Source organism: Dryas octopetala, chromosome 4 (assembly GCF_963921425.1).
Source record: "Dryas octopetala chromosome 4, drDryOcto1.1, whole genome shotgun sequence".
NCBI lineage: Eukaryota > Viridiplantae > Streptophyta > Magnoliopsida > Rosales > Rosaceae > Dryas > Dryas octopetala.
This window is the reverse complement of record NC_141369.1, coordinates 12,713,367-12,737,535: the sequence shown is the minus strand read 5'-3', so window position 1 is coordinate 12,737,535 and position 24,169 is coordinate 12,713,367. Positions and strand designations below refer to the sequence as shown.

General features: G+C 35.3%; 4 protein-coding genes across 5 annotated transcripts; 2 read left to right on the top strand and 2 right to left on the bottom strand.

Moving 5' to 3' along the window:
* Window positions 1–1,098: 1,098 nt before the first annotated feature.
* Window positions 1,099–3,410, top strand: LOC147286949 (uncharacterized protein At2g39795, mitochondrial-like). The gene is made up of 3 exons (XM_086242263.1): window positions 1,099–1,391; window positions 2,179–2,510; window positions 2,773–3,410. The coding sequence occupies exons 1-3, from the start codon at window positions 1,134–1,136 to the stop codon at window positions 2,939–2,941; spliced, it is 759 nt and encodes a 252-aa protein (XP_086098389.1). The 5' UTR covers window positions 1,099–1,133; the 3' UTR covers window positions 2,942–3,410.
* Window positions 3,411–7,367: 3,957 nt separating this feature from the next.
* ZFP1 (zinc-finger protein 1) lies at window positions 7,368–8,630 on the bottom strand. Its single transcript, XM_086242216.1, has one exon. The coding sequence runs from the start codon at window positions 8,495–8,497 to the stop codon at window positions 7,610–7,612; it is 888 nt and encodes a 295-aa protein (XP_086098342.1). The 5' UTR covers window positions 8,498–8,630; the 3' UTR covers window positions 7,368–7,609.
* Window positions 8,631–11,119: 2,489 nt separating this feature from the next.
* Window positions 11,120–15,696, bottom strand: GOS11 (golgi snare 11). The gene is made up of 5 exons (XM_086240561.1): window positions 15,495–15,696; window positions 13,896–14,135; window positions 12,873–13,040; window positions 12,355–12,468; window positions 11,120–11,526 (listed from the first exon to the last, which is right to left on the bottom strand). Exons 1-5 carry the CDS (start codon window positions 15,531–15,533, stop codon window positions 11,413–11,415), a joined length of 675 nt encoding a protein of 224 aa, XP_086096687.1. The 5' UTR covers window positions 15,534–15,696; the 3' UTR covers window positions 11,120–11,412.
* Window positions 15,697–19,475: 3,779 nt separating this feature from the next.
* LOC147286946 (large ribosomal subunit protein uL30z-like) lies at window positions 19,476–23,111 on the top strand. Of its 2 annotated transcripts, none has more exons than XM_086239967.1 (6): window positions 19,476–19,666; window positions 19,831–20,025; window positions 20,744–20,841; window positions 20,931–21,068; window positions 22,454–22,556; window positions 22,667–23,111. In XM_086239967.1, the coding sequence occupies exons 2-6, from the start codon at window positions 19,837–19,839 to the stop codon at window positions 22,880–22,882; spliced, it is 744 nt and encodes a 247-aa protein (XP_086096093.1). In that variant the 5' UTR covers window positions 19,476–19,666; window positions 19,831–19,836; the 3' UTR covers window positions 22,883–23,111. The 2 variants fall into 2 exon arrangements, with proteins under 2 accessions (XP_086096093.1, XP_086096092.1); XM_086239966.1 differs by having other exon boundaries at window positions 19,478–19,672.
* Window positions 23,112–24,169: the final 1,058 nt, after the last annotated feature.

Genomic DNA, 24,169 nt, shown 5'->3' with positions numbered 1-24,169 from the left:
AGGGGATGGGTGGGGGGAGTGGGGGGCTGGTAAGGGACGAGGGGTGGGGTGGGGTGAGAAGGGGAGGGGAGGGGTTGGGTGGGGGGCGGGGAAGGGAGGGGTGGATGGGCATGGCTGGGAAATGTTTTTTTTATGAAAATTTTTTATTTAATTATTTAAAAAAAATTATTCAAAAATTTTTTAAATATTATTATTTTTTAAATTTGGAGAAAAAGACGAAAATACCCCTACCACGTCAGCAGATAACGGTTTATTTGACAAAAAAATTAAAGGAGGTACTTTTTTGCAAGTTTTCAAAGTTGGGGTATTAAGTTGAAACAACATGTAAAATTGAGCTATTAAATTGTAATTTACTCTAAACAAAAATATAAATTATATAATCTTACTTTATCAAAATTATGAAGAATGATGCTAATATGCTATTACGGTATTACCAAGGAATAAAATTTCGGGTTTCGAGGAAATTTTGATGGAAATTTCGATAGAAATTTCGACGGAAATTTCGAAGATTTTTAAATTTCAACAGAAATTAGACGGAAACGACGGAAATTACTATTAAAATACGGAAATTTTGAATGAAACCTTTATTATATGTTTATTTAACATATTATCTACTACATTGATAAAAAATATTGAATAAACCAAATTATATAGTAAGTTTCATGTGATATAAGATAAATATAATGCGCGCTGAAGGCAAATACTATTAAATAAAATTAGTATAATGATTAAATGAAATTAATATATTCTTTATATTTTATAATCTATACACTAAACCCTATATACTTTATAATTTATATTCTATATTATTTAAGATATAATATAGGATATTAGGGTTTAGCCGTATTACCACCTCAAATTGCTCATCTCACCCTCAATGTAAAAAATATAAAATAAATTAAACTCACCCATTTGTTTTCCTCCAAATTTTTCTTAGAACACCATATTAGTCAGTAGTCAGTAGTCAGTAGTCAGTAGTCACCTTACTAGAATTTTGACAAGGGGTTTTTTTTTTTTTTTGGTCTGTTTCATAAGGGTTTTAAGTTTTTAACTTGGCCCTTTCCCAATCCCCTTTCTGCCAAAAGGGTCTTAAACCCTTAAAATCTCAAAGACGCAAACTATTTCCCTACTCCATGGCTCGCCTAATCCGACCCTTGAGAAAATCCATTCTTTTTCCTTCTTCTTCTTCTTCCAGAATCCCAATTCAACAAACACCCACTTTGCATTTTGCACAAGAAAAACAAGTCTCCCTCTTAAACCCTAAGCTCCTACCACAACAAAGCGTAAGAACTTACATTTCTGAAATGCGCAAATCGGCCTTCGAAGGCAACATTCTCAGACTCCTGCGCAGTGAGATCCAATATGAACTCGATCGCTCTCCCCCTAATCAGGTACCCACTTAATCCTCTCCCTCTGTCTTTTGGTTTTTTTGTTCTTTTAATTTTTGTTTGTTTGATATGAGGTAAAAATGAACATTAGTCATTCGGCTTTGTTTGGTTGCTGATCTGAGGGAAAAGAAAATAACTTGGAATTGTGAGTGAACTTTATGACTTGTCTCGAGAATTGTGTTCTGGGACAATTTTTTTTTATGTGACATTTGATGATTTCTGTCAACCTGGAAAATTTAAAAGCATTTCTTCGCCTTGGGGATGTTTTGTTACTTGAAAAACGAATGAAATATTGTTCAAAACTATAAATACTATGGAAAATCTGTATCTTTTTCTTTCGTCAAGGTCTCCAGATCCTGAAACGTGCATCAGACTCCATTCAATTATTGTTCTGGTAAAAGCTTATGCAATATTATAAGAAGTTTTTCATTAATTAAGACCAAGCAGAAAACCAGCAAACACCTTCCATATCGTGAGCTTGACATAGCTTTTTGGCCTGGTTATGAGTTGCAGTCTTCCAGGGCAGATAATTTGTTGTATTCAAGATGTTGTTCTTTGTTGAGTTTTCTCAGCCATCAAACATAGGATTAAACCTGTCTCTAAACATCCTTTCCAAGGACTGCACTTTAATGCGAAAATCACTAATGTTATGGTTTACAGTTAGTTTGGGAGTTAGGTTACTCTAAATACTTAATTTCATCTTAATCTTCAGGAAAGTTTTCCTTAGAAGAAAATAGGAAGTCAATTGCTTTGTGGGTTTTAATTATGAATTCCTTATTCCTTATTTCAGCCAGTTACAACATTTAATTCATTTACAGTTGATGACCGGTCTGGCGAGCAGTGGATAAGCTTGAAGAGAAAATTTGGAGAGAATGAAGACATAAAGATCGAAGCCACCATGTTTGATGGATCTGTTCCTACACCAAAATCTGGTGGTGTTGGTCGCCTTGGAGAAGATGTGCCGCTTCACATTACTATGATTGTCAATATCTCCAAGGAGGAAGGTGGAAATGTGTTGGAGATTATGTGCTCGGTTTGGCCAGATAGTATAGACATCAAGAAGCTTTTCATACGAAAACCTGATAACATGGCCGCTCAAGCTTATGCTGGTCCTGAATTCAAGTATGATGATATTATATTTTCTAAGAATTCAAGTTCGAGATTCTTTTTGATTCACCTGGATTTCATAGAACTCTTTTTTTGCCTGCCTTTTGTGTTTGTACGTGTGTATATTTTGTTGTTGTTGTTGTTGTTGTTGCTTTTGTTTTTGTTTTTGTTTTTTGTTTTTTTTTTTAACTCGGTCTAATAATGTTGCTTCTGCATTTCCAGTTTCTAAATGTTATTCTTGATTTTTTTTTTTTTTTTTTTTTTGTGGTTGGTGCAGGGAACTTGATGATGAGTTGCAAGACTCGCTTTATGAGTTCTTAGAAGCAAGGGGTATAAACGATGATCTTGCTATTTTCTTGCACGATTACATGAAGAACAAAGATAAAACAGAGTTCATTAGGTGGATGGGAACTGTGAAATCATTTATTGAAAAGAAGATAGAGTGATTGATTCTGCAACATTTTGGATGAACTTGATTCTTAGGTTATATTAGTGTTGGGTATTGAAAATTCAACCTGGTTGCCATATTGGCTTGCATGTGATCTTGTCCACTTGTGTTTAATTGAGGAGAAGAAACTGGTAGGATTATGTACTTAAAGCTTCCTCTAATGTATTAAAAAAGTATTTGCAATCTCTCTTTGTTGTTTTGAACTTCCCATCCGTGATATTTGTAAGTATGTAGCTATTAATCTTGAACTTCTCAGGCAAGTTGATGCACTTAGGCAACCCAAAGGAGTAGAAGAGAAATCAAAGTTGTTGCTCTTTAGTGGTGGCATATGCCATCTACATAGGTTCTAGAATCGAAAGATCATTAATGCTTTACTTATGGGTCTCTAGAGTGAGTTTCTTCACCGTGTTTTTTTATTTGTCCTACCATGTTTTGGGTACATCTGCCCAACCCAAGTAATAGATTTTCATTCTGGGACTTTGCAGAAGAGTTTTATATCCTGTGGCAGTAAACTTTGATTTCTGCTATTTTAAAATTTTGCCTCAGCTAGACAGCTGCTCACAGCATTATGACAAAATATTTGCTGCTGGTTATGCATGGAGATTGATGGGTTATAATTTATGCGTACGCTAGATGACTTATGCTGGTTTTACCATTTCACGGTATAATTGATCATGTGGTGATTAAGATGCTATAGAGAAGGCAGATATTTTGAATTAAGGACAGATTTTGCTGTTTTCTCTGATCTTGTAGGGAGCTTCCCTTGTTGGCTTTCAGGAAATTCTTTAAATCAAGTGAAAAAAGTTGGATTTTCTCTCATGTTTTGTTCTATGTTTGCTGGTTTTGTCTTTGTATTTAGTTCGGGATTCAATCCTATACTCTGGCTTTTGTCATGTTTTGTTCATTTATTTTAGACATTGGTTTTTGGTTAGAGATTTGTTTCTTCTACATGAAAAAGAAAAGAAAAAAGAATCAATTATTGAACTTAGATGTAGGTCGTAATCAGGTTAGGACTACTTTTGGTGGTGTGTAGATGGATATGCTCCTTGGACCATGCTGCCTGCTCAAGTTGTGTACAGATTCCAAACCCATAGAATGTCTGCATCTACTTTTACCAGTTTTCTTAACAAAGATAAATAGAATTTCTGCATCTATTCCCTTTGTTGTATAGTTAGAACCATATATACTCTTTCCTGGGGATTTAGATAGGCAACTCAAGTCCATAGAGTGATGTTTGTTTGCTAAGTAAACCAAATTGCAATGAAGCTGAAAATAACAAGGTCTTTATATGTTGCTGTCTTCAACTAGTGGTCTTAGCTTTCTAGAAAGGTGCTCTATAGTATTATCTAGGCCAGTGAACTTCACATTCCACTACAACGTACTATCATTGCTAGACATCCATGTTAATGGTGTATATTGGTCAAACCATGGATAAGATGGAAGTCTTATCCTCTTTAGTTTTGAGGAATATACATGAGTTCAAACCTGATGTCATGTTATTTTGGTATCTTGGCTGGTCTATATCATACTTTTGTCACCTCTAGCTCCTAATTTTAGCCTAGACTATGATTCCAGTTCACCAGTGGAAGCCCCTTTGTCCTCAACCAGAATGACGGTGGCACTGAATATGACACTTCCAGGCACGGTCACCACAGGTTAAGCAGCTAACTGTATTCAATGGATATTTGTTCACATAATTGGTTCTTCAAATTTGAACTAATGTATTGAAGTATTGTCGTCCACTTAGATATCATATTTGACTTGCTATATGCCTCATATGTAGATTTTGCTTCTCTTATTTCTTGCCAATTTATGTTGATCTTAATTTTGTACTTTATTTCAGAAGTTTGATTTTCAAACTAGAGTTGGACATAAATGAAACATTGACTTGATCCAGCCTTGAATGCTCAACTTTGTCTTTATTTGGGTCGTTTTACACGGAGACTATCTGGTTTCTAGAAAAGTTTGAACTAGTGTGTTTGACTGTAGAGAAAGAGTAATTACATGATTTTGTTGTTCTTTTTAAATTTGAAAGGCTGTCAGATGCTGATGTTTTTCTTCATTAATTACCATGTAGAGAGTGAAATAAGAGGTGATTCTCTTGAACTTGGTCACATAACTTATGATTTCACAGATCTTTAATTCACTAACTATTGCTTGATAATATTATGATCCTTGTTCTATTATAGAGTAATCTTAACCCATAGCTCATCAATCATAATTAATTAGTTTCAAGATCTACTATTTTGAAGGAGAACAGAGAACAGATGATTCTTAAACATAAAGGCTAGAATGTTAACATTTCTTAATCGAAATCATAGTGCTAACTATTTCTGTTTGTAGGGCCTATGGCAAATGTGACATGTAATGTATTTATTGGGTTTATGCTTTGTGTTACTATTTGTACTCCTAAATTTGATTAGCATCCCCCTCTGTTTTTAAAAGCTTTATAATTCCTGTTTCTCTTTACAAAATTAAAACATAATTCAATAGAAAACTCTCCCTCCCCTCCACACCCTCTCTGGCTTTTGTGAGAGGGGAGTTGCAACAAGTTGAAGTAGCATACAACTATATAAACCAATACACATACTGAATAAATTCTCAATGATAAATTTTACATACAGAAAGTTTATTCATTGTAGATCTCATTACATACACGCCGGCCATTTAGAAATTTTGTCCACAGTCCATACCTTTGCATGCACAGAAAGCACAATATTCTCAAATTAGGTGAACTCTCAGTCATTTCAAGATAGGGATAGGAGGAGCACATGTGCATCAGCATTTTTGCTTATGCTATAATGTTATCAACTTAAGATTCAATTAATTTGAGATCGGTGATGGATTCTATTAACCCTTCTCTCTGTTTATTGAATGGGACAAACTTAAACCCCCACTAAGCAAGTCCAAAGCAATATTCAGATGTTAACTCTTCTTTAATTATTATGAAGATAAAGATCCTAATAGAGAAAGGCCTGATCTTAGTTTAATTTTCACCTAATCTCATCAACATGATAGCTCCACATTCACCTCACATGCATCCCTTTCTGACTTGTGTATTTCAAGTGTTTCTTAATCTAGAGGCAAAATGAAAGCTTGATTATTTTAATGGTGAAATGGTAAAAGAATGAGGCAGTGTAACACAAAAAAATGGACAGCCCAACTGATTCACAGCAAGTGTCAGAAACCCCAAAACTATGCATTTCATTTTCAAGACTAATGTGACATCCTGTCTTCTTATCAAAACCCCCTTGTTAATCTGAGATTTCAATGATGGTTAACTGTAACAGTGACAAAACTTCAGTTACTTTATGTCTTAATTTTAGGATAATCTTGTTGTATTATGACTAAGATTATATAGTAAACATCAGTTGGATATGGACCCACCATTTTTAGTGGGGCCTTATGTGAGAGATTTTGTAGCTAAGAAATCAAGGCAATCAAGATTTACCCATAATTTAAAATGAGGAGAAATTGATGGGGTAGCATAGCTCAGAGTCATTATGTGGCTTTCACATGGCTTGCTACAAGCCTACACCAACCTCTTTGATCCCAGTAGAGATGGTCTATTACTTCAACTGCAGGTGGGCCAACAATGGTGTCATTTAGAGGATCACGACCATCCAATTTATATACCCTCGTCCATGTCAATTAAATGCAGGAAATGACAATCACAAGAATCCAAATCTTTGCACGTTTTGTGGACGATGTGTACAAAAGGTTAAGATAGATATGACTCTCTTTTAAGAGTTCAAGATTAACACACACCTTGGTGGTACACTATCACATATGTCATCTACAAGAATAAAATTTTTATGTAACAGATAAATACATTTATTATCTTTTATCTTTTATCTTTCTTATTATGTAATAAAAGAGATAAACACATATATACACACACCACTCAATTTACTCTAAAAAATTACAAATAAATTCTATTTAACTATAAACAATTATGAACAGTGTTATTTGTACTCTTTTCACATCTTTACAGAGGATTTCGAGGAGTGCAGATAATGCTTCCTTAAATTTGAAAGGTCAAAACCAACTTTTTTCTCAACTCATGTGGTATTCTCATTTTTTGTTCTTTTATTGTCGTCATTCTCACATTAGATTCTATAACATTATTGTTTTTTATGCAATACTGTAGTGTTCATAACACTTGTCAGTTGTCACATAGTTGGGGAAAAAAAGTTGAGATTAGTAGCATTTTCAAGAATTGAATTAGGAGAATTCATTCTAACGCATGCAGATCCTTTACTGCATCAAAGATTGAGAAATTTAATTTTTAACGGCTAAAACATTGAGAAATTGCCGCCTAATTTAAAGATGATTTGGTGGCTTTTAATCAATAAATGAAGACTAAGAGAGTATTAATTTCCCAAATTAAGTACATCAACATTTAGGGAATCCAAAGAGTGATCATTGAATTTGGTACATCACCACACAACACTACAAAGTTTCCAACCTGACCTACAAGATTTGGTCATATCCAAGCCAAGAATTTCAAAACAACTTCTCTGATCATGATCAAATGTCAACAACTATACCCGAAATGAATGTACAAAAGTTGCAACTCATACATGGAAATCAAAGGGATGGATTTAAACTTATAAACGAAAAGAAAAAAAGGAAAAAAAGAAAAAAGAAAAGGGAAAGTGCTTGATTAGAGCTTGAGGGACAAATCAAGCTTCTGCAACTCATCTTGCTTAGTCTTTAAAAGGGCAACACCATTCCACCATGATCCTCCATTAATTCCTTCGGTTGCTACCGGAGAAAACTTCCGAACGGTGTTCTGGAACATTCCGACTCCACCACTCGAGGACGAAGAACCTCCTCCTCCTCTGGCGACAGGCTGCACATGATTGTAAATTAGTGGTGCAAGGCGGCCAATTGCAGGCTGTCTCTGCAGCCACCCATTATTGTTGTGTCCATAGAGATGATGACTTGTGGAAGAAGCAATTGTTGTTGATTGGTGGGAATAAGAAGAAGGCTTGTGAATGGTGGAATGTGCCCGGATGCCAAGTGACCTATTGAAGGAGCCATGCAAAGGGAGAGAAGCCATGCTAGAAAATCTGTGTGATGATGATGATGATGAAAGTAAACTTGGGAGCTGTCTAAAGGCATCTGATGAGACTGCAGCAAAACCAGTACTCTTAAAAGTCTGTCCTTTTTTGGCAAGTGTTCTCTCTCTCTTGTGAGCATTTTGGTGCCCTCCAAGTGCTTGTGAACTGTAAAATTTTCTTTGGCAATAATTGCAAGAGAAAACCCGAGGCTCAACATCACTATAGTTACCTTTAGGATCACTAGTCTCTGAAGAACCTGATGTATTTGAATCAAAGCAGTGGATGAGATTGAGTTCTGGGTTTGACCCATGATCAGATTCTTTGTTGGAGAGGCTTAGATCCAAGACAAGATCTGCAGGGTTTGGAGGTTGTGGGTCATGTTGATCTTCTGCAGCTGGTTGTTGTTTATGTGGGTTTTGGGTTTCCATTAAGACTGGGATAATGCTTGAATTTTCAGAGGGAGATGGCTCAGATGTTTGGGGGTTCATGTGGAGAAATGAGAATTGAGGTTTAATATCTAAGAAGAATAATATGTTTTTGATGCAAGCTCTAGTAAATATTAATGCTATGTCCTATGTATAGAAGGATATATGCCACTGTATTACAGTTAAAAGGTCTTAATATAGCAAGACTTAAGGAATAAGACTATTGAGAGAGAGAGAGAGAGAAGGTGGTAGTATAAAGCATTTTGATTGAAACTCATGAGGAACATCCATGTACCTCTTTTTTCTTGCATATACCCCTCCATTGAATGTTTTTGTAACTTATGTTTGTCTAATTCCCACTCTTGTCTGCTTACATTTCTTGTCTTTAGGGATTTAACCTTTTCTAGCCACACACCACACACTCATGGATATAACTTATGACAGACTAGAAATCCAACATATATAAAGTAATCCTCTGCTTTTTGAGGATTCTTGAATATATTTGTTATAAAAAAGCTTTCTTTCATTTGATGCCAACTATACATTTAACTTCTAAACCACATACATGTGTATATATATAATATATATCTTGATTTTAAAATATTTTAATTAGATGATTAGTTTGAGTCAATTCTATTTCAACATGCATGAGTATTGCTATTTGGACTATCTAATTTTATGCATTAAAAAATCAAACAGAAAAAACAATATCCTCAACTCCTCTCTTCCCCTCCCTTTTCCAGTTCTCAAAAGAAAAAATGAATGCAATGCTCTCTCTCATAGCTTCATTGATCACATAGGTTTATAGCTAGCTATTGATCTAAGTGACATGTAGTTGAAATTGCCACTAGAAATGTTAGGTATGCTTCCAAGTTAGAAAATTTAGGGACACTGAAGTTTTTTTTTGTTTTTGTATCCCCATAAATTATATCTCATCCTTGTATATAATCCTAAGAATCTGCTAGAATGTAGTCACTACAGAGTATAGACTACCCAGAACACTAACAATAATGTTCATAAAAAAAAGAAAAGAATACTAGCAACAATGATATATGTAGTTCACTCGTTCTGACCTTTATGATCTTTGAGTAGTGAGTACATTTCCTTAAGAAAGAATTCTTGGACATGCATTTGATAGATAAGTGATAACCATCTTTACAGACTCTTTTGCTTTCATTCCGGAAAGGGGTGTTTCTTTATTTTCTGTTTTTTTTTATCTTGCCTTCATGAAAAAGGAAAGTGAAAAGTAAAGGGTAACTCAATGTGTCGGCATGGGCATTTAATTTGGAAAATCTTAGAAAAAAGAAGAAGAGAAAACTTCAGTGAAAAATTATAAGTAGATCAATATAATATGAGTGAGTTTGTATGTTATTTCTGGTGAATCAAATGGATTTGGATACGAGTTCAAAAGAAAACCCAGAGGAGAAGAAATAAACCCTAAACTAAGAGCCAATGAGACATAGCCACTTTAGAGGGAATGGCCGACAAGTAGATGATGGAGAAGCGTAGATGATGGAGAAGCCCCTGATATGAAGAGCTCCTCCTAATCTGCTCTCACTGTTTTATCATCCTATGTATTGTCTAAGTCTCTATATGCATTATTATCAGTGTATAAAGCATTCATCACTCATCACATTCCTATTTTCTAAAGTGTGATTTTGACATATACTCTAATGAAAAATGAAACACAACATGGGTTGTGAATTTTGATGGTTGAAGAAAATGAGCAATTGTCTATGATAGCTTTTGTCTTTAAAATTGTACATTTGCTTGCCTAATCCTTGCTTTTGTTGGGTTTTGCTTGCTTGCTTTGTTGTCCAATCGAATGGACCCAAATCTTTAGAGAGATTTCTCTGTCTCTGTGTGTTGTGTTTGAATGTAGTTTGACGAGAAAGTCATCATGTACTTTTCCATTACTATTAGTCGATATCTCTATCCAACCCACACAGAATGATTGAACTACTCAAAGATGAAACCTTGAATCTTTCACCCCACTTCAAAAAGCCACACGTAAATTCATGACATCTTTTTTCTCCTGTGCGGGCCTATCCTTTAAACTGATTCTTTTTTTAAGATTAGGTTGGATGCCAGTTTGATGTGAGATTTGGGATTAGAAAAGGATTCAAAATCTCGTGTTATCAAAGGATTATGGTTGGAATACCTTTTTCTGATTGGGGGGAGGGGTGTTGGGACTTGGGTGCCAGCAAAGAGATCGAACTTGGGTGCATAGAGAACAATTCTACAGTCCTTCCAAGTTTTTGGAATTCTCTGATATACTTTAAAATAAGATTTTAGTGTTAAAATCTCAATCTTAAATTATACCACAGAAAGGTACAGCGGTTTGGTTGCGACCACAACCACTACCATGTTGCTACAATGTTGCTACACACCACTACCACCTCCATCACCACGGTCATCATTGTACTACCATCATTACCATAATTTCCGCCACCACCATTGCACAATGTTGCTACCATCACAAAAAACTACACCCCGACCACCATCATAACCCTTATAACCACCATTGCTACCACTGCCGCCCCGTCACCACTGTTGCCATACTCACCGCTACAACTAGTGTTGTCCACATTGTAAGTGACAATACCACCACTCATCTAACTCAGCACCTTTAGTGATCATTCAGGACTTAATTCATTTCATAATCATGGAATGGCTTACTAGAACGTAAAATTTTATATATAATATGCATTAATATATAATTCAAATCAATTACATATTACTCTGTTGGCATGTTCTTTCATCCTGATGAAACTAGCAATTCAACACTCAAACTCAATGAAAGAACATGCAAGAAAGTGGAAATGATTGCATCCATTGAAAACGTCTTTTGTACTCCTAAACATTTGAGGCAAATCACTTACAGTAGCACTGGTTTGTTAAAGAAAAAAATATCGCAACAGTTTCTCTTTCTCACTTACACATAGTCCACCACACAAATGCAGGCTCCTCTCAAACGTTCACTTTGTCAACCAGTAAATAAAAATGAGAAATGTGCATACCGATGCGACAAGAGAAAGAATGATGGTATCCAATGACTTTTTACGCTTTATGGAAGAGAGGATTTGATTTACCTGCAACAACATGCCATGGTACATCAATCAATACAAGTATAGACATAGGCTTCTTTCTTTTCTTTTCTTTAGAAGAATACAAGTACAGACATAGTAAGTTTGACAGAGTATTTACACATCCCAGGGGATTGAAATCCTTCCTTTCATTTATTTATCTTTGGATTACCCTTCAAATAAATCTTGTTTTACAGTAGAATTTGGTACAAGGCACTTTCTTAGCCTACAATGCATACCCTCAAAGGATTTAATAAAGAATAGCCTTGTTGGAACCCACCTCCTTACTCACCCCTCACCCTTTTTCCCACCCCACAAAAATTTGGAAGAAAATAAAAAAACTTTAATCAACCCTCAACCCACCAGCCACTAAACCCAATACTCCTAAAATACCCTTAGTCACCCCTAATTGTTTTTAGTTTTAAATGGTGGCAGCCATGGCCATGGCTTCCGCCACTACCTGCCTATATGCAGTGCCTTCCCAATGGTTGGAGATCTGCAACAGGGCCGACACCCCACTAAAGTAATTTTCAAAAGAAAATTGTAATTACCCTTTTTTTTTTTTCTCTTTTTTTATAAAATGGGGGTGGGATAAGAACTCTAATGGGTAGCAATTAAATGACTTTTGGTTTCAATTCATTCAGTAAGATTTGTAACAGTGGCTTTACTTTTCTGCAATTAACCCATTACATACATATTAACTCTTATTCATAGTTCATACATAAAGCAAGAATAATTTATTCCATTTGGTAAACAACCTATGCGACTCTAAGATGTTGTGTCAGTACTAAGGAAATAATTAAAAATCAATGACTACAATTACTAGTTTTATACCGTTGGAAGGCGGCTGCCAACATTGCTGAGCTTTGAATTAATACCACTAAAAGTTGAACGTTGAAGGACAAGTACACCCAGTGTTGCTTGAGCTTGAGAGATCACAGTATCCATCTGCAGCACCAGAATGGAATTAAAAAATTCAATATAAAGCACACCTAATTAAGCTGCATATCTAAGATTGCCATTTGCCACTTAAGGGACATAAATGAACCAAAACGTCTGGCCATTGACTCTGACCATCATCAGCTCAGAGCAAGTGCCAACCATGAACCTTTAAATTCTCTTTCACTTCCTAGGCCCAAATATTTATGAAGGTATACTAAAGCTGCATACCTAAATCTTTCCCTTTCTCTTCCAGTAAATCAATATGGAATATATCTTTACTAAAAAATAACTACTTCTGCTTTATTCAACAGATGCCACAGCGAAAAGGGCAGTGGGACCATAGTAAAACACATCACCCCCCAACCCAATCTGTATTGAAAAAAAAAGTATTCACTTTTTATTTTACATACCTGTCCTGTATTTCGGCTAACAGCAGCATGCTCTTTCAGGAGAGCATTTTCTGCAGAGCCAACACCTTCTTCCAGGTCTACCCTTGTCCGATCGAACTCCCTAAAATCCTCAAGAAGTGAAGCATGCTCCTGCTTAGCTCTAAGGCTGGAACGAAGACGATAGAACTCCTGCACTTCAATCATGTCTAACAAAACGTTGGTGTCTGCTAGGTTCAAACTTGGGAATATGGTTTTGTAGCAAAAGAGCACACAAATAATTCAAAGATATACAGAAGTTTGAAGAAAATTGAAGGTGTTAGTTGCTTCACCAGCATGTTGCGTGAGGCTAAACCTAGGTATTTGTTGCGTGAGGCTAAACCTAGGTATCTTGTTGAAAATACAATAGTAATAATAAATCTGTAACTAAAGTAGAGCTCAGAATGAGGAAAGTGACATTGGTCATCCATATTGAACTCTGTTCACACTCACAACTTAACTTCAAATTGAGCTCAGAATTATAAAGATGAAAGTTCTTTTATCTTGTTTTTCTTTAAGAAAAGGAAATTTATTTTTTCTGAAAATATGAAGGGACGGTAAAACAAATATTAAAACCACAGGCCCTGCAGGTCCTTAACCCACTTTTTGCCCCCAAAAAAAAAAAAAAGGCCTGGGACGCATTTTATTTGGCAGTTTTCTGGATGTTAAATACCATTAGATGGATTGCTTTTTATTGGCATTGGAAGCGCGTTAAAGAAGAAATATTTACCACTTGCAGTCAAAAGAAAAAGGTTAAAAAACAAATATAGAAAAGAAAGATTAAGATAATGTTCCAAAACACAAATTTCTTCCTCTTAAAAAAATAGGGGTCTTGACTTCAAACAGAACTATAAGAAGGCTTGAGAACTAATCGAACACATGCCATCCATGCATGTTTGCTTATGAAGCAAACCAAAACACCTTCGAGACACCTAAACAACAGAAGGGTCAAGAAAATTAAACTGCCATCCAAGTTGACCTGTTAGCATAGTTAAGAGGCTAGAATACCTGAGTGAGATCTTGAAGAATTTCTTGATGTCTAGTCAAGGTGTGAGAAACCATTTCTGATCCTCCTGATGATACCCATGCTTGCATCTGTGAATTTACTTGTTGGAGTTGCTTTAATAGCCGATCTATCCCAGATTCAAGATCATTCTCTGCAGCATCAATTTTCACAGAACCCTTTGCAGAAACAAACTTACGATAAGAATTCATCTGCTCATCCAACTGGGCTTCGAGTTTCCTTGCCTGAAATTATAGATAGATAAAATATTCGTTTGAAGAAAAAATACTCCCAGCTATCCAGACTCCAGAGACAGAATTAGTATGAAGGGAAGTGCATAAAAGAGGCATCAAATGAAAGTAATTGGCATAGAACATGCATGATCATGCACATTATGGGACAATAATAATATTTGCCATTTAGGTTGAGCCAATGTGATTATGTTGTATGAGGTGAAAAAAAATTAAATTGTTTTGATGAAGTATGTTATCTTAAAAGAATCTGAAATCAGTAGCTTAAAAACCAACATTACAACTTCAAGATTCATGCTAAACAATTGACACTTGGAATCAGAAAGCCAATCTTGGTAAGTGAAAGTTCATACTTCACCTAAGGAATTATCTTCGCAATAGTAAGATGTTCAACCCATCAAGGGGGTAGAAGTTCAAAAAACATATGGAAAACAAAGAGATGCATGTATTAAATCTTAAATTTTTCATCAATTTACTTTTTTTTCTTGGCCAACTTCATCAATGAAATCTTAAACATTCTTGCAAATGGTATCTTGATTCAGATGTGGCAAGTCCTATAGTAAGCATTCCCTAGGTAAATAGATTCAGTCAACCCAGTTCAACCTTGTAATAAACCAGCACCAAGGCTGAGGTTCTGCTTGCCAAATTCGGAACCTTTTTCATATTGTTCATAATAAATATGCTAGGGTTGAGGATTATACCATTCAGAACATTTTCATAATGTGCATTATGTATCATTGACTGATGGCCACATTCATATCGTGCAATTATAAATTGCTGTCAGTTGGTGTTGTTTATGGATTTTCTTTATTCTGTTAATACGGTGTTAATCTAACACCTATAAATATGAGCTTTGAATTTTTATAGAGCTGACTATGAGTTAGGATTTCGATAAATTTCACATCTTGCACCAAGTTACGCTCCTACGAATTTTGAAACTAATGAAATAAGGTGTCAATCTAATAAATAATCAATACTGAATCAAATCGCGCTACAATTTCACATCCTTCTTTTTTCCATCAACAATGAAATAAAACTAATAACTGCGAGCAATTGAGCATGAGTCAACTACAAGTCCTAAAATTTTCTTCTCTTCGTTACATCAATTTTCTCTTACTAGAAATTACATTCCAATTGAAATTAGATAAAAACACAAGCCGATCTCATACACCTTCAAAATATTTCCAATAATAACAATATTAATCCAACTACCGACAAATTGAAGCAAAAAACCAATTATTCATAAAGCACTGGTTGCAGAATTATTTTCTATCGAATTATTGCAGGCTAGGTCCTCAAAAGCCAAACAGAAATCAGAAGAAATCAATTCAACGACGAAGAGGAAAACAGTACCTGTTTGCGAAGCGCGTCCCATGAGCTTGGCACTTCCATTTTACACCAACACCGAACAAACAGAGGCCGTCGATCTTCCAAGATTGCTTCTTGTTATCTCTCTCTCTGTGCCTTCTCGAACCTTCTTCGTCTTCTTCTTCTTCTCGTTTCAGAGATGGAATATTGAGAGAGGAGGTTTGAATTGGGTGGTTTGTTTCGAGACGGTGACAGATGGTCTGCTTTCAACGGCAATTTGGTGTGCTTCTTACGCGTCCAGACAAACGTGCTTCTAATTGTTGTACCTTCTGTCCAAATTGCCCTCCAGTTGGCGAGCCCAGAACGTATTACCAATGTGGGGCCCTACGCAGGGTTTACTCGGTTGTACCCAAGGAGTAAAATTTCGGTTTCGAGGAAATTTTCGATGGAAATTTCGACGGAAATTTTCGCGGAAATTTCGATTAAAATTTTGATTTCGATAAAATTAGACAAAAACGACGGAAATTGCTATCAAAATACGGAAATTTTGAATGAAACTTGACCATATGTTTATTTAACATATTATCTACTACATTGATAAAAAATATTGAAGAAATCAAATTATATGGTAGGTTTCATATGATATAAGGTGAATATAATGTGCGCTGGAGGCAAATACTGTTAAATAAAAATAGTTCACTAATTACTAATTACATAAAAATGACCTCTTTTTAAGGGATATTTAATCATTTTGAATCCAATTGTCCTTAAAACATATGTGGACAAATAAGAAAATGACATGTATTGTTATTTTCTAAACCACTTAATCTAATAACAAAAACAATCTAAATAGATTGTGAGATCCCAAAAAGTTGGTTTATAATTTATTTTGAAGTAAATAGTGATTTATTGATAATTATCTTGTTAATTCGGAGATATTAGAATTTTTCTGAGGAATTTTGGAAGGAAATAAATAAATTTGAAGTAGTAGAAAAATAAAATTTATTGAGACGAGCTCACGAGATTTTACAGAACGTTTTTCGAACCTCGAAGTTAATTTTGGTAAATTATTTGAATTTTAAGTGATTTTGTCAAGTCATTGAGAAACAATAAAAATTAGAAAAGACTCAGTCTTGATTTTAGTCTTGTTGGAAAAGTCTCGGGTCAACGAGCGCATAGACGCAAATAAAACGTGTTTTTTTTTCTTTTCTTTCCTTTTTTTTTCTTTTCTTTTCTTTTTCTTTTTTTCTTTTCTTTCCTTTTCTTTTTTTTCTTTCCTTCTTCCTTTTTTTTCTTTCCTTCTTCCTTTTCACCCGTGACTGCAGCTACCTTTCTATTCTCCTCCTTCACTCACGCAGACCTCCCTCCCCCCTCACTCACGCAGACCAACTTCTCTCCCTCCCCCCTCCCTCCTCCGTCCTCTCTCCCTAATCTCTTCTCTCTCCTCTCTCTCCCTCCCTCTCCCTCCCCCTCCCCGATCTTCTTCTCTTTTCTCTCCTCCCTCTCCCTCCCCCTCCCCGATCTCCTCCTCCCCGGATCTCCTCTCCCTCCGGCGACGGCGACCTCTTTCTTCTCGATCTCTTCTCTTCCTCCGGCGACAGCGGCCCTCTCTCCCTCCGGTCTCTGCCTCCCTTCGATTTCTACGCGAAATTTAACCAAAATGTGCTTGGAGCATTTTCGAAATTTTGGGCGAAATTTTTACGAAAAATAACGGATATGTGATAAAATTTCGGGATCCCTAAAAAACGAAAATTTCGGCGAAATTTTCGAAATTTCAGTCCTTGGTTGTACCTATATTACAAAGAGAAAAAAAAAAAAAAGTTATTGTGGTGTAGGTCAAGTTTTACTTTCATTCTTATAGTCCGGACGGATTCATGGCACTATAAAAAAGACACAATTTTTAAGCCATTAGATCTTGTAACTTTGAATGGTTGGAATTACATTGATTTTTAATTTGTCCACTAATTATAAAAAGTGTTAATTTAGTTTACGAATTTTTTAAATTATATCAAAACAGTACAAACGTTAATTTTCATTCGAAAATTAACGAAATTAATCACATAAAAATATGATGAATAAACTAAAATATCTTTAAGAATGTGGTCACTTATTGCGCACATGACTACAAAAAAGACATAATTTTTAAGCCATTATATATAGTCACTTTCAATGGTTGGAATTACACTGATTCTCAATTTGTCCACTAATTATAAAAAGTGTCCATTTAATTTACGAATTTTTCAAGTTATATTAAAGCAGTACAAACGCTAATTTTCATCCGAAAATTAACAGAATTGATTACATGAAAATGTGATGAACAAACTAAAATGCCTCTAAAAATTTGATCACTTACTGTGCACATAACCAGTTTCCGTTAAATTTTTCAATGAAAGTTAACGTTTATACTGTTTTGGTACAATTTAAAAAGTTCGTGAACTAAATTGACACTTTTTATAATTAGTAGATCAAATTAAAATTCACTGTAAAGTTCATAGACTATTTTAATATTTAGTCATTTTTTTTTTAGATAAAGATTAAATGTGATTTTCATTTTAGATGAAAAAAAAAATGACGCCGGCCTCCCCCTTCACTGTCGGTTGATCCAGACGCCGGCGAGATCGAATTTCCCTCTCTTCTCTTTTTTTGTCTTTCCCTCTCTTTCTCTTCTTTGTCTCCCTCTCTCTCTCTTAACCGATTTCAGCCACTATCATCGTCCCCATTACCGCCTCAAATGACGTCGTCGCCGTCGCTCAGCTTCTCCACCCCAACTAGCGCAACCCTCTTGAGAAGCCTTTCATGTGGCTCAGCTACCTCCACTCCTTCATCAACCTCCCAGATCGACCTCTCAAACTAGTGGTTGTTGATGGTGGCAAGAAGAGATAGTACTGGGTCTTTGGGAGCTCCAACCATGATTGCTAAAAATTGAAGGTGCTGGTTCAATATGGGTTTGTTAAGGTTTTCAAAAGGAGCATATGATGAAATTGCAGGGGTGAAAGGGAAGCAGCGGGCTGCTTGTTTATTCTGTTTGTGTGAAAACCAGAGAGGGAGTTTTGTGCTGCTTGTGGAGATGGATTCTAGTTGTGCTGTCAACCTTGTTCTACAGGTTTCCACTAATCACCATCCCCTGGCTACTGTAAGATCTCTCATGTCTTTAGAGAGAAGAATTGTACTGCTGATAAATTGGCTCATTTGGGCCATGGTCTTGATCTTGGCATTGTGGAGTTTTCCCAGCCTCCTTTGGAGTGTTCTACTTGCCTCTTTGAAGATTTTTTGGGTGTCTGTAAACCTCGTTTTGGTTGCTGCCTACAAAAAAAAAAAGAGAGGGAATTTTGTCGAGTTAGATTGAATTTGGTTGATGTGGATTCTGAGGATGAGTTTGAGTTTGAGAGTTCAGATGTTCCTTTCTCAGAGGTCGAAATCAATTAAGGAGAGAAATAGAAAGAAAGGGAAAGACAAAGATGATAGTGGTTTCGGGAATCTCGCCGACGTCTGGATCGACCGGCAGTGAAAGGGGAGGCCGGTGTGGGGCTGCTGGCTGGGTGGAGCCGTGGAGGTGGATGGGGAGGTTTTATTTTTTTATTTTATCTAAAATGAAAACCACATTTAATCCTTATCTAAAAAAGAAAAATAACATTTAATCTCAACCATTCAAAATGACTAAATCTAATGGCTTAAAAATTGTGTTTAAACTTGTGTCTTTTTTATGCTGTCATGATCCGCCCTCCTTAAAGTTTGTTTTGTTTTGATTTTGATTTTTGATTTTATAAATTGTTATAATTTAATGATATTTTAACATTTTTGTTTATTAAATTGTGTGTTATAGTGATTTTTTTTTTTATAAATTGTTACAATTTTAATTATGTATTTTATAAATTATTAACAATTGAATGTTGAAATTAACAAATTAATAAATAAAAATGCCACAATATCTTTAAATTACAACAATTTATAAAATACAAAATAAAAATGAACAATCGAAACTAATGAACCAATGTGAAACAAAAAATGTTATACGTCATGCGCGGGCTATGTTCTGGTGTGGTACAGACGTACAGTCCAGGACCCTACATAGGCTACATATGCATAAACGACGCAGCCTAATGAGTTTGTCGGTTGATACTTGATAGTTCCCACCGAAAAAACACAGGTACAGCTAAAACCCCTCAAACCCTCTGCAGCTACTCTGCTTCTTAAGAAAACTCAACCCGAAGCTGCCGGTACTGGTAGCTATTTTTCCCTCTACACTCACTTATTCTTCTTCTGTCTGTGTTTTTACTCTCTGGGTTTCTGTTTGTTTCCCCAGAAAGCTTGGGAAACTAATAGAAAGTTCAGGTTTTGATTATATTTCTGACTTTTTTTTTTTGGGCATGTGTGGTTGAAGAAGTGGATGATGGCGGAAGAGGTGGCGCAGCCGTTGACGTGTGTACCGGAGGTAATATTGAAGAAGAGGAAAAGTAATGAGGAATTGGCTTTAAGGAGGAAAGAGCAATTGGAGCAGAGGAAGTTTCGGTCTAAGAAAAATATGCAAGAATTTATTCGGAAACCTGAGGACTTTGTCAAAGAGTTTCGTTACAGGGTAAGCCATTTACTTTGTTTTTTGTAATATATTTGTAAATAATGTTTCGCATTGGTAAATGTCATGCTTTTTCTGTGTTGTGTGCAAAGAAACTATTATTTTTAACCTGTTGAGTTTAAGGATAATCATTTTTAAGTGCCCAAATGTTGTGAAATGCTGCCTTTCATGCTTGTGAGTATTAGACTTTGAGACCTTTCTGTGTGATGGGAGATTGATCTCAAAATCGATTTGATTACAAAGAAATTGTGGTGGGAAGTTTTGATATATTTGTTTAAATTATGATTTTAGTGTAATTGGGTTTCATATCTTATGCTGAGGTTTGAGATATTTGCACAGCAGTTTCCCTCTAGATGTGGGAAATGAGAATGCATTCTTAAATGTTTAAGACCGTTTTTAAAGGCCAGCGCTACTGGAACTCCTAATCAGTTTCTGGCACCCCACATTGTGAGTGTACAGAACTTACAAAATATTTAACAAGGAGTGCTAATAGCATTGCACTTCTTAAATGGCTAAATGTGTAGAACTTGGAGTTTAATATACGGCTTTTTTACATTTTAAGATAGATGGCGCTCATAAGCATGTTGAATGGGGTATTCTTGCTAGGTATCCTTGAGCATGATGATGTTTCCACAGATTCATTTTGTATTCTGAAACTTCATACTAGCCTGTCTAAATTCTGATGCAGTCCTTGATTGAAATTATCTCTTGCTATAATTAGGAGGTGGACTTCCTCCATATGAAACACAGGTTAAAGAGAAAAAGGCCTGCATTGGTGACACCTAACTCGCAGCTTCTTTTGGTCATTCAGATACAGGGGTGGGTTTCCCATTTAATATGATGGATTTTGTTTTTCTTTATCGATCTTGAGCTCTCTATTTTCTGACCTCTCATTATTATTTTTCCAGGAAAAATGACATGCACCCTGTTGTTAGGAAGAACTTATACAGCCTGAGATTGAGGAAAAGCTTCAATGCCGTTTTTGTGAAAGCAAGTGATGCAATAATAGAAAGGTTGCAGAGGGTGGAGCCGTATGTTACTTATGGGTAGGGGGCACACATCCTTATATTTTTCTAAATTTGGGCCAAAAATGAAATCACAAGACCTTGCAGCATTCTCACATAAGTTCATGATTTGCATACTAAAGTGAGCAACAGTTAATTGTCTTTGATAGTACAGTAAGAAAAAAATTCAGATCATTCATCATTTAGATGTATCTGTGCTCTTCTTGTTTCACTTGTTGTCGTCAAGTTTATAGCAAGCTGTAAGTTTAGCACTTCTGAAAGTAAAAGAGAGTTCTATCTCTAAATAAACTAGTACAGTAACATGTGAGCAGGTCAGCAGGGGAGCTGATAATGGGATTTCTTTAACATTCAGTTGGGTTTCAGTGGACTTTAAAGAAAGTTTTCAGTGGACTTTAAAGAAAGTTTTCAGTGTTCCCATATATTCCAAGAGATATATATTATACGCTCAATGTTTTATCTACATATTTCTCAATTCTCATATTGTGTGTGTTGTGGAACTGTTTAATATTCAAAACTTGGTCTAAAGCATTTATCGAGTTTGTTGTGGCTGTCAAAGTTCATTAGCAAGCTAACCTGGGCTGGAACTGAATCTTTTAGTTTTACATTAATGAACAAGGGTTGTCTACAAGTTGACTAGAGTTTCTAGATGTGCTTTTGCCTGCATGAATCCTGTTTTGTCCTTCAGCTTTATCTTTGGCCATGTCTGTTCATATTGTATATTGTTAATTTTAATTGAATGTGAACATAAGCTGTTACCTATCTTTTGTTGGGCTGGTTCTGAAGTAGGGCCCCCTTAGTTCATTATTTTCCTAGTCCATATAAAATTCTTAGTGGTTAGGGAAGTAGGTGGTGTTCAAACTAAAGTAGAGGCTTGAAGAGAGGTCTAGTGATTTTTATTTCAAAGAGAATAGTCCACATACAATCTCAGTTGTTTCTACAATCTTGAGCAGGGAGATTCTATGGTTATACGATTCAATTTATCAAGTAAAAAATCTGACACTTTTCCTCTATAAAAGTTGTTAGTTTATCTATCTTAACATTGTTAGTTTGTCATCTTTAATGTCTTTGACCAGGAATTTCAATTTCTTGTTGTAGTATTTGAAAAAAATGTAGGTTAGTATGATCGAATGGTTAGCTGCAGAAAGATTTTGTATACATAGTATTGGTTTTTGCTAGACGTATGTAGACAACTTTCACCATGGTTGACCCTTTGGGCTAACAGAGCTCTGGATATGAGGCTCTCCCAAATCTAACTAAATTAACCTTTTGATTAATATGCATATCGAAGTTCATAAGATCCATCAAAAAATCTTTTTTTGCTCATATCATAGTATGTATATTTTGTAGCTATATATATTACGGACCAATGGTTCATACTTATGATGATATTTTGCCTGTTTCCAAAGGTATCCTAACCTGAAGAATGTGAAGGAGCTGATTTACAAGAAAGGTTATTTAAAGATAGACAAGCAGAGAGTTCCTCTGACAGACAATAACATTATTGAACAGGTATTTGATATGTCTTGCTGAATATTGGGCATAATTTCCTAATCCTGATCCTTTTCTTAGTTTAATTTGGTAATATACCTTTTGATTTTACCCATTTTTTTATATGGCAGGCATTGGGAAAATATGACATTATATGCATAGAAGATATAGTGCATGAAATTGCTACTATTGGTCCACATTTTAAGGAGGTTACCAGTTTCTTATGGCCCTTTGCGCTCAACAAGCCAGAAGTAGGATTGAAAGGGTCTAAAACAGTATACAAGGAAGGTGGAGATACCGGCAATCGTGAGGATCAGATCAATGAACTAATTAGCAAGATGAATTAACATGAAAAGAACAGGCCTTAAATCTTATGAGGAAAATTTTTGGTTCTTGTAATGAGGATTGCTGTTGTCTGTTCTCGTTTTATGTTTACAAAAACAGTGTTGTATGGTGTCTTCATGCAGTCAGTAGTTAAATGTTGATTTCTTCTTGGTTCTTACCCATCTTTCCTTTCCGAAGTTCTGCCATTTCGGGTTTCACTTTTATGTCACTTCTTACTTGCTGTTTCCTTTACATGACACAAAATCAAAATTACTGATGAAATTTGCTAAAGAGTGATAACTGTGCATTGCTGTGAAGTGATCTTGCTTTAGACTCGCATGACCAAAATAACCCTAGATAATCACATTTTTTGTACTATATGGATATTACATCTTTAAAGAAAAACTTGCATGTAAGAGTTTATCTTTAGTTATTTACTATCAGAATAAGTGGAATGACTAGTAGTGAGAGTAAGGGTATATTCCTCGTTACAGCTAAGTTTTTCTCCACATTTCTAATATAATTGAAACGCATATATAATAAGAGATGTCATGCACATGTAAATTGTGGTACATCTAATTTTATTTATTTGTTTATTGTGTATGCATGCTTATCTTTTTTAAGAACAAAATGAGTTATTTTGAATATAAATATAAAATACACAAAACTATGGGTGTTAAATGAGCTGACCCAGCTTGGTCTAAATGCATCAAATGGGCCGTTTTGACTCGGTCCAGCTCATTAACTTGGGTTCATCGTACTTTTGCGTCTTGTTTGTGCCAGCTTATATAGCTAAGATTTAGGTCTAGCATTGCCTACAACTCGCGATCCATTCATGTTGTGCCTTAAAGAGGTCGGCTCACAAGTTTTTTTTTTTTCTTTTCAACTTTTGGTGAGAAAACTAATTTTATGACATTTTATAATTAAATATTAATATTTTTTTGTGTAAACTAATTGAATTTTGTTGTTGAAAAGTTTTTTAAAAAGGAAAAAATAATGTTAAAATAATCGTGCTTACTTTGGGCCTGTGTCGTACTTGTGTTGTGCATGTTTTAATCGTGTTGTGCTTGTGCTGGCCTGACCTGTTTGACACCTCTAGCTTGTTCCGATTCATTTAGGCTAATTTGTGTTTCATGACACACTCGTGCTACCTTATTAATAATCATATCATGCATGTATCCAGGTTTAAATAAGAGTCCGTTAATTTTAAGATACTGACAATTTAAAAAATTAACAAAAAACACTCAAGCCCACAAATTTAACTTATAACATTCAAGCCCACAAAAATTAACTTTCAGGTAACATTCTAG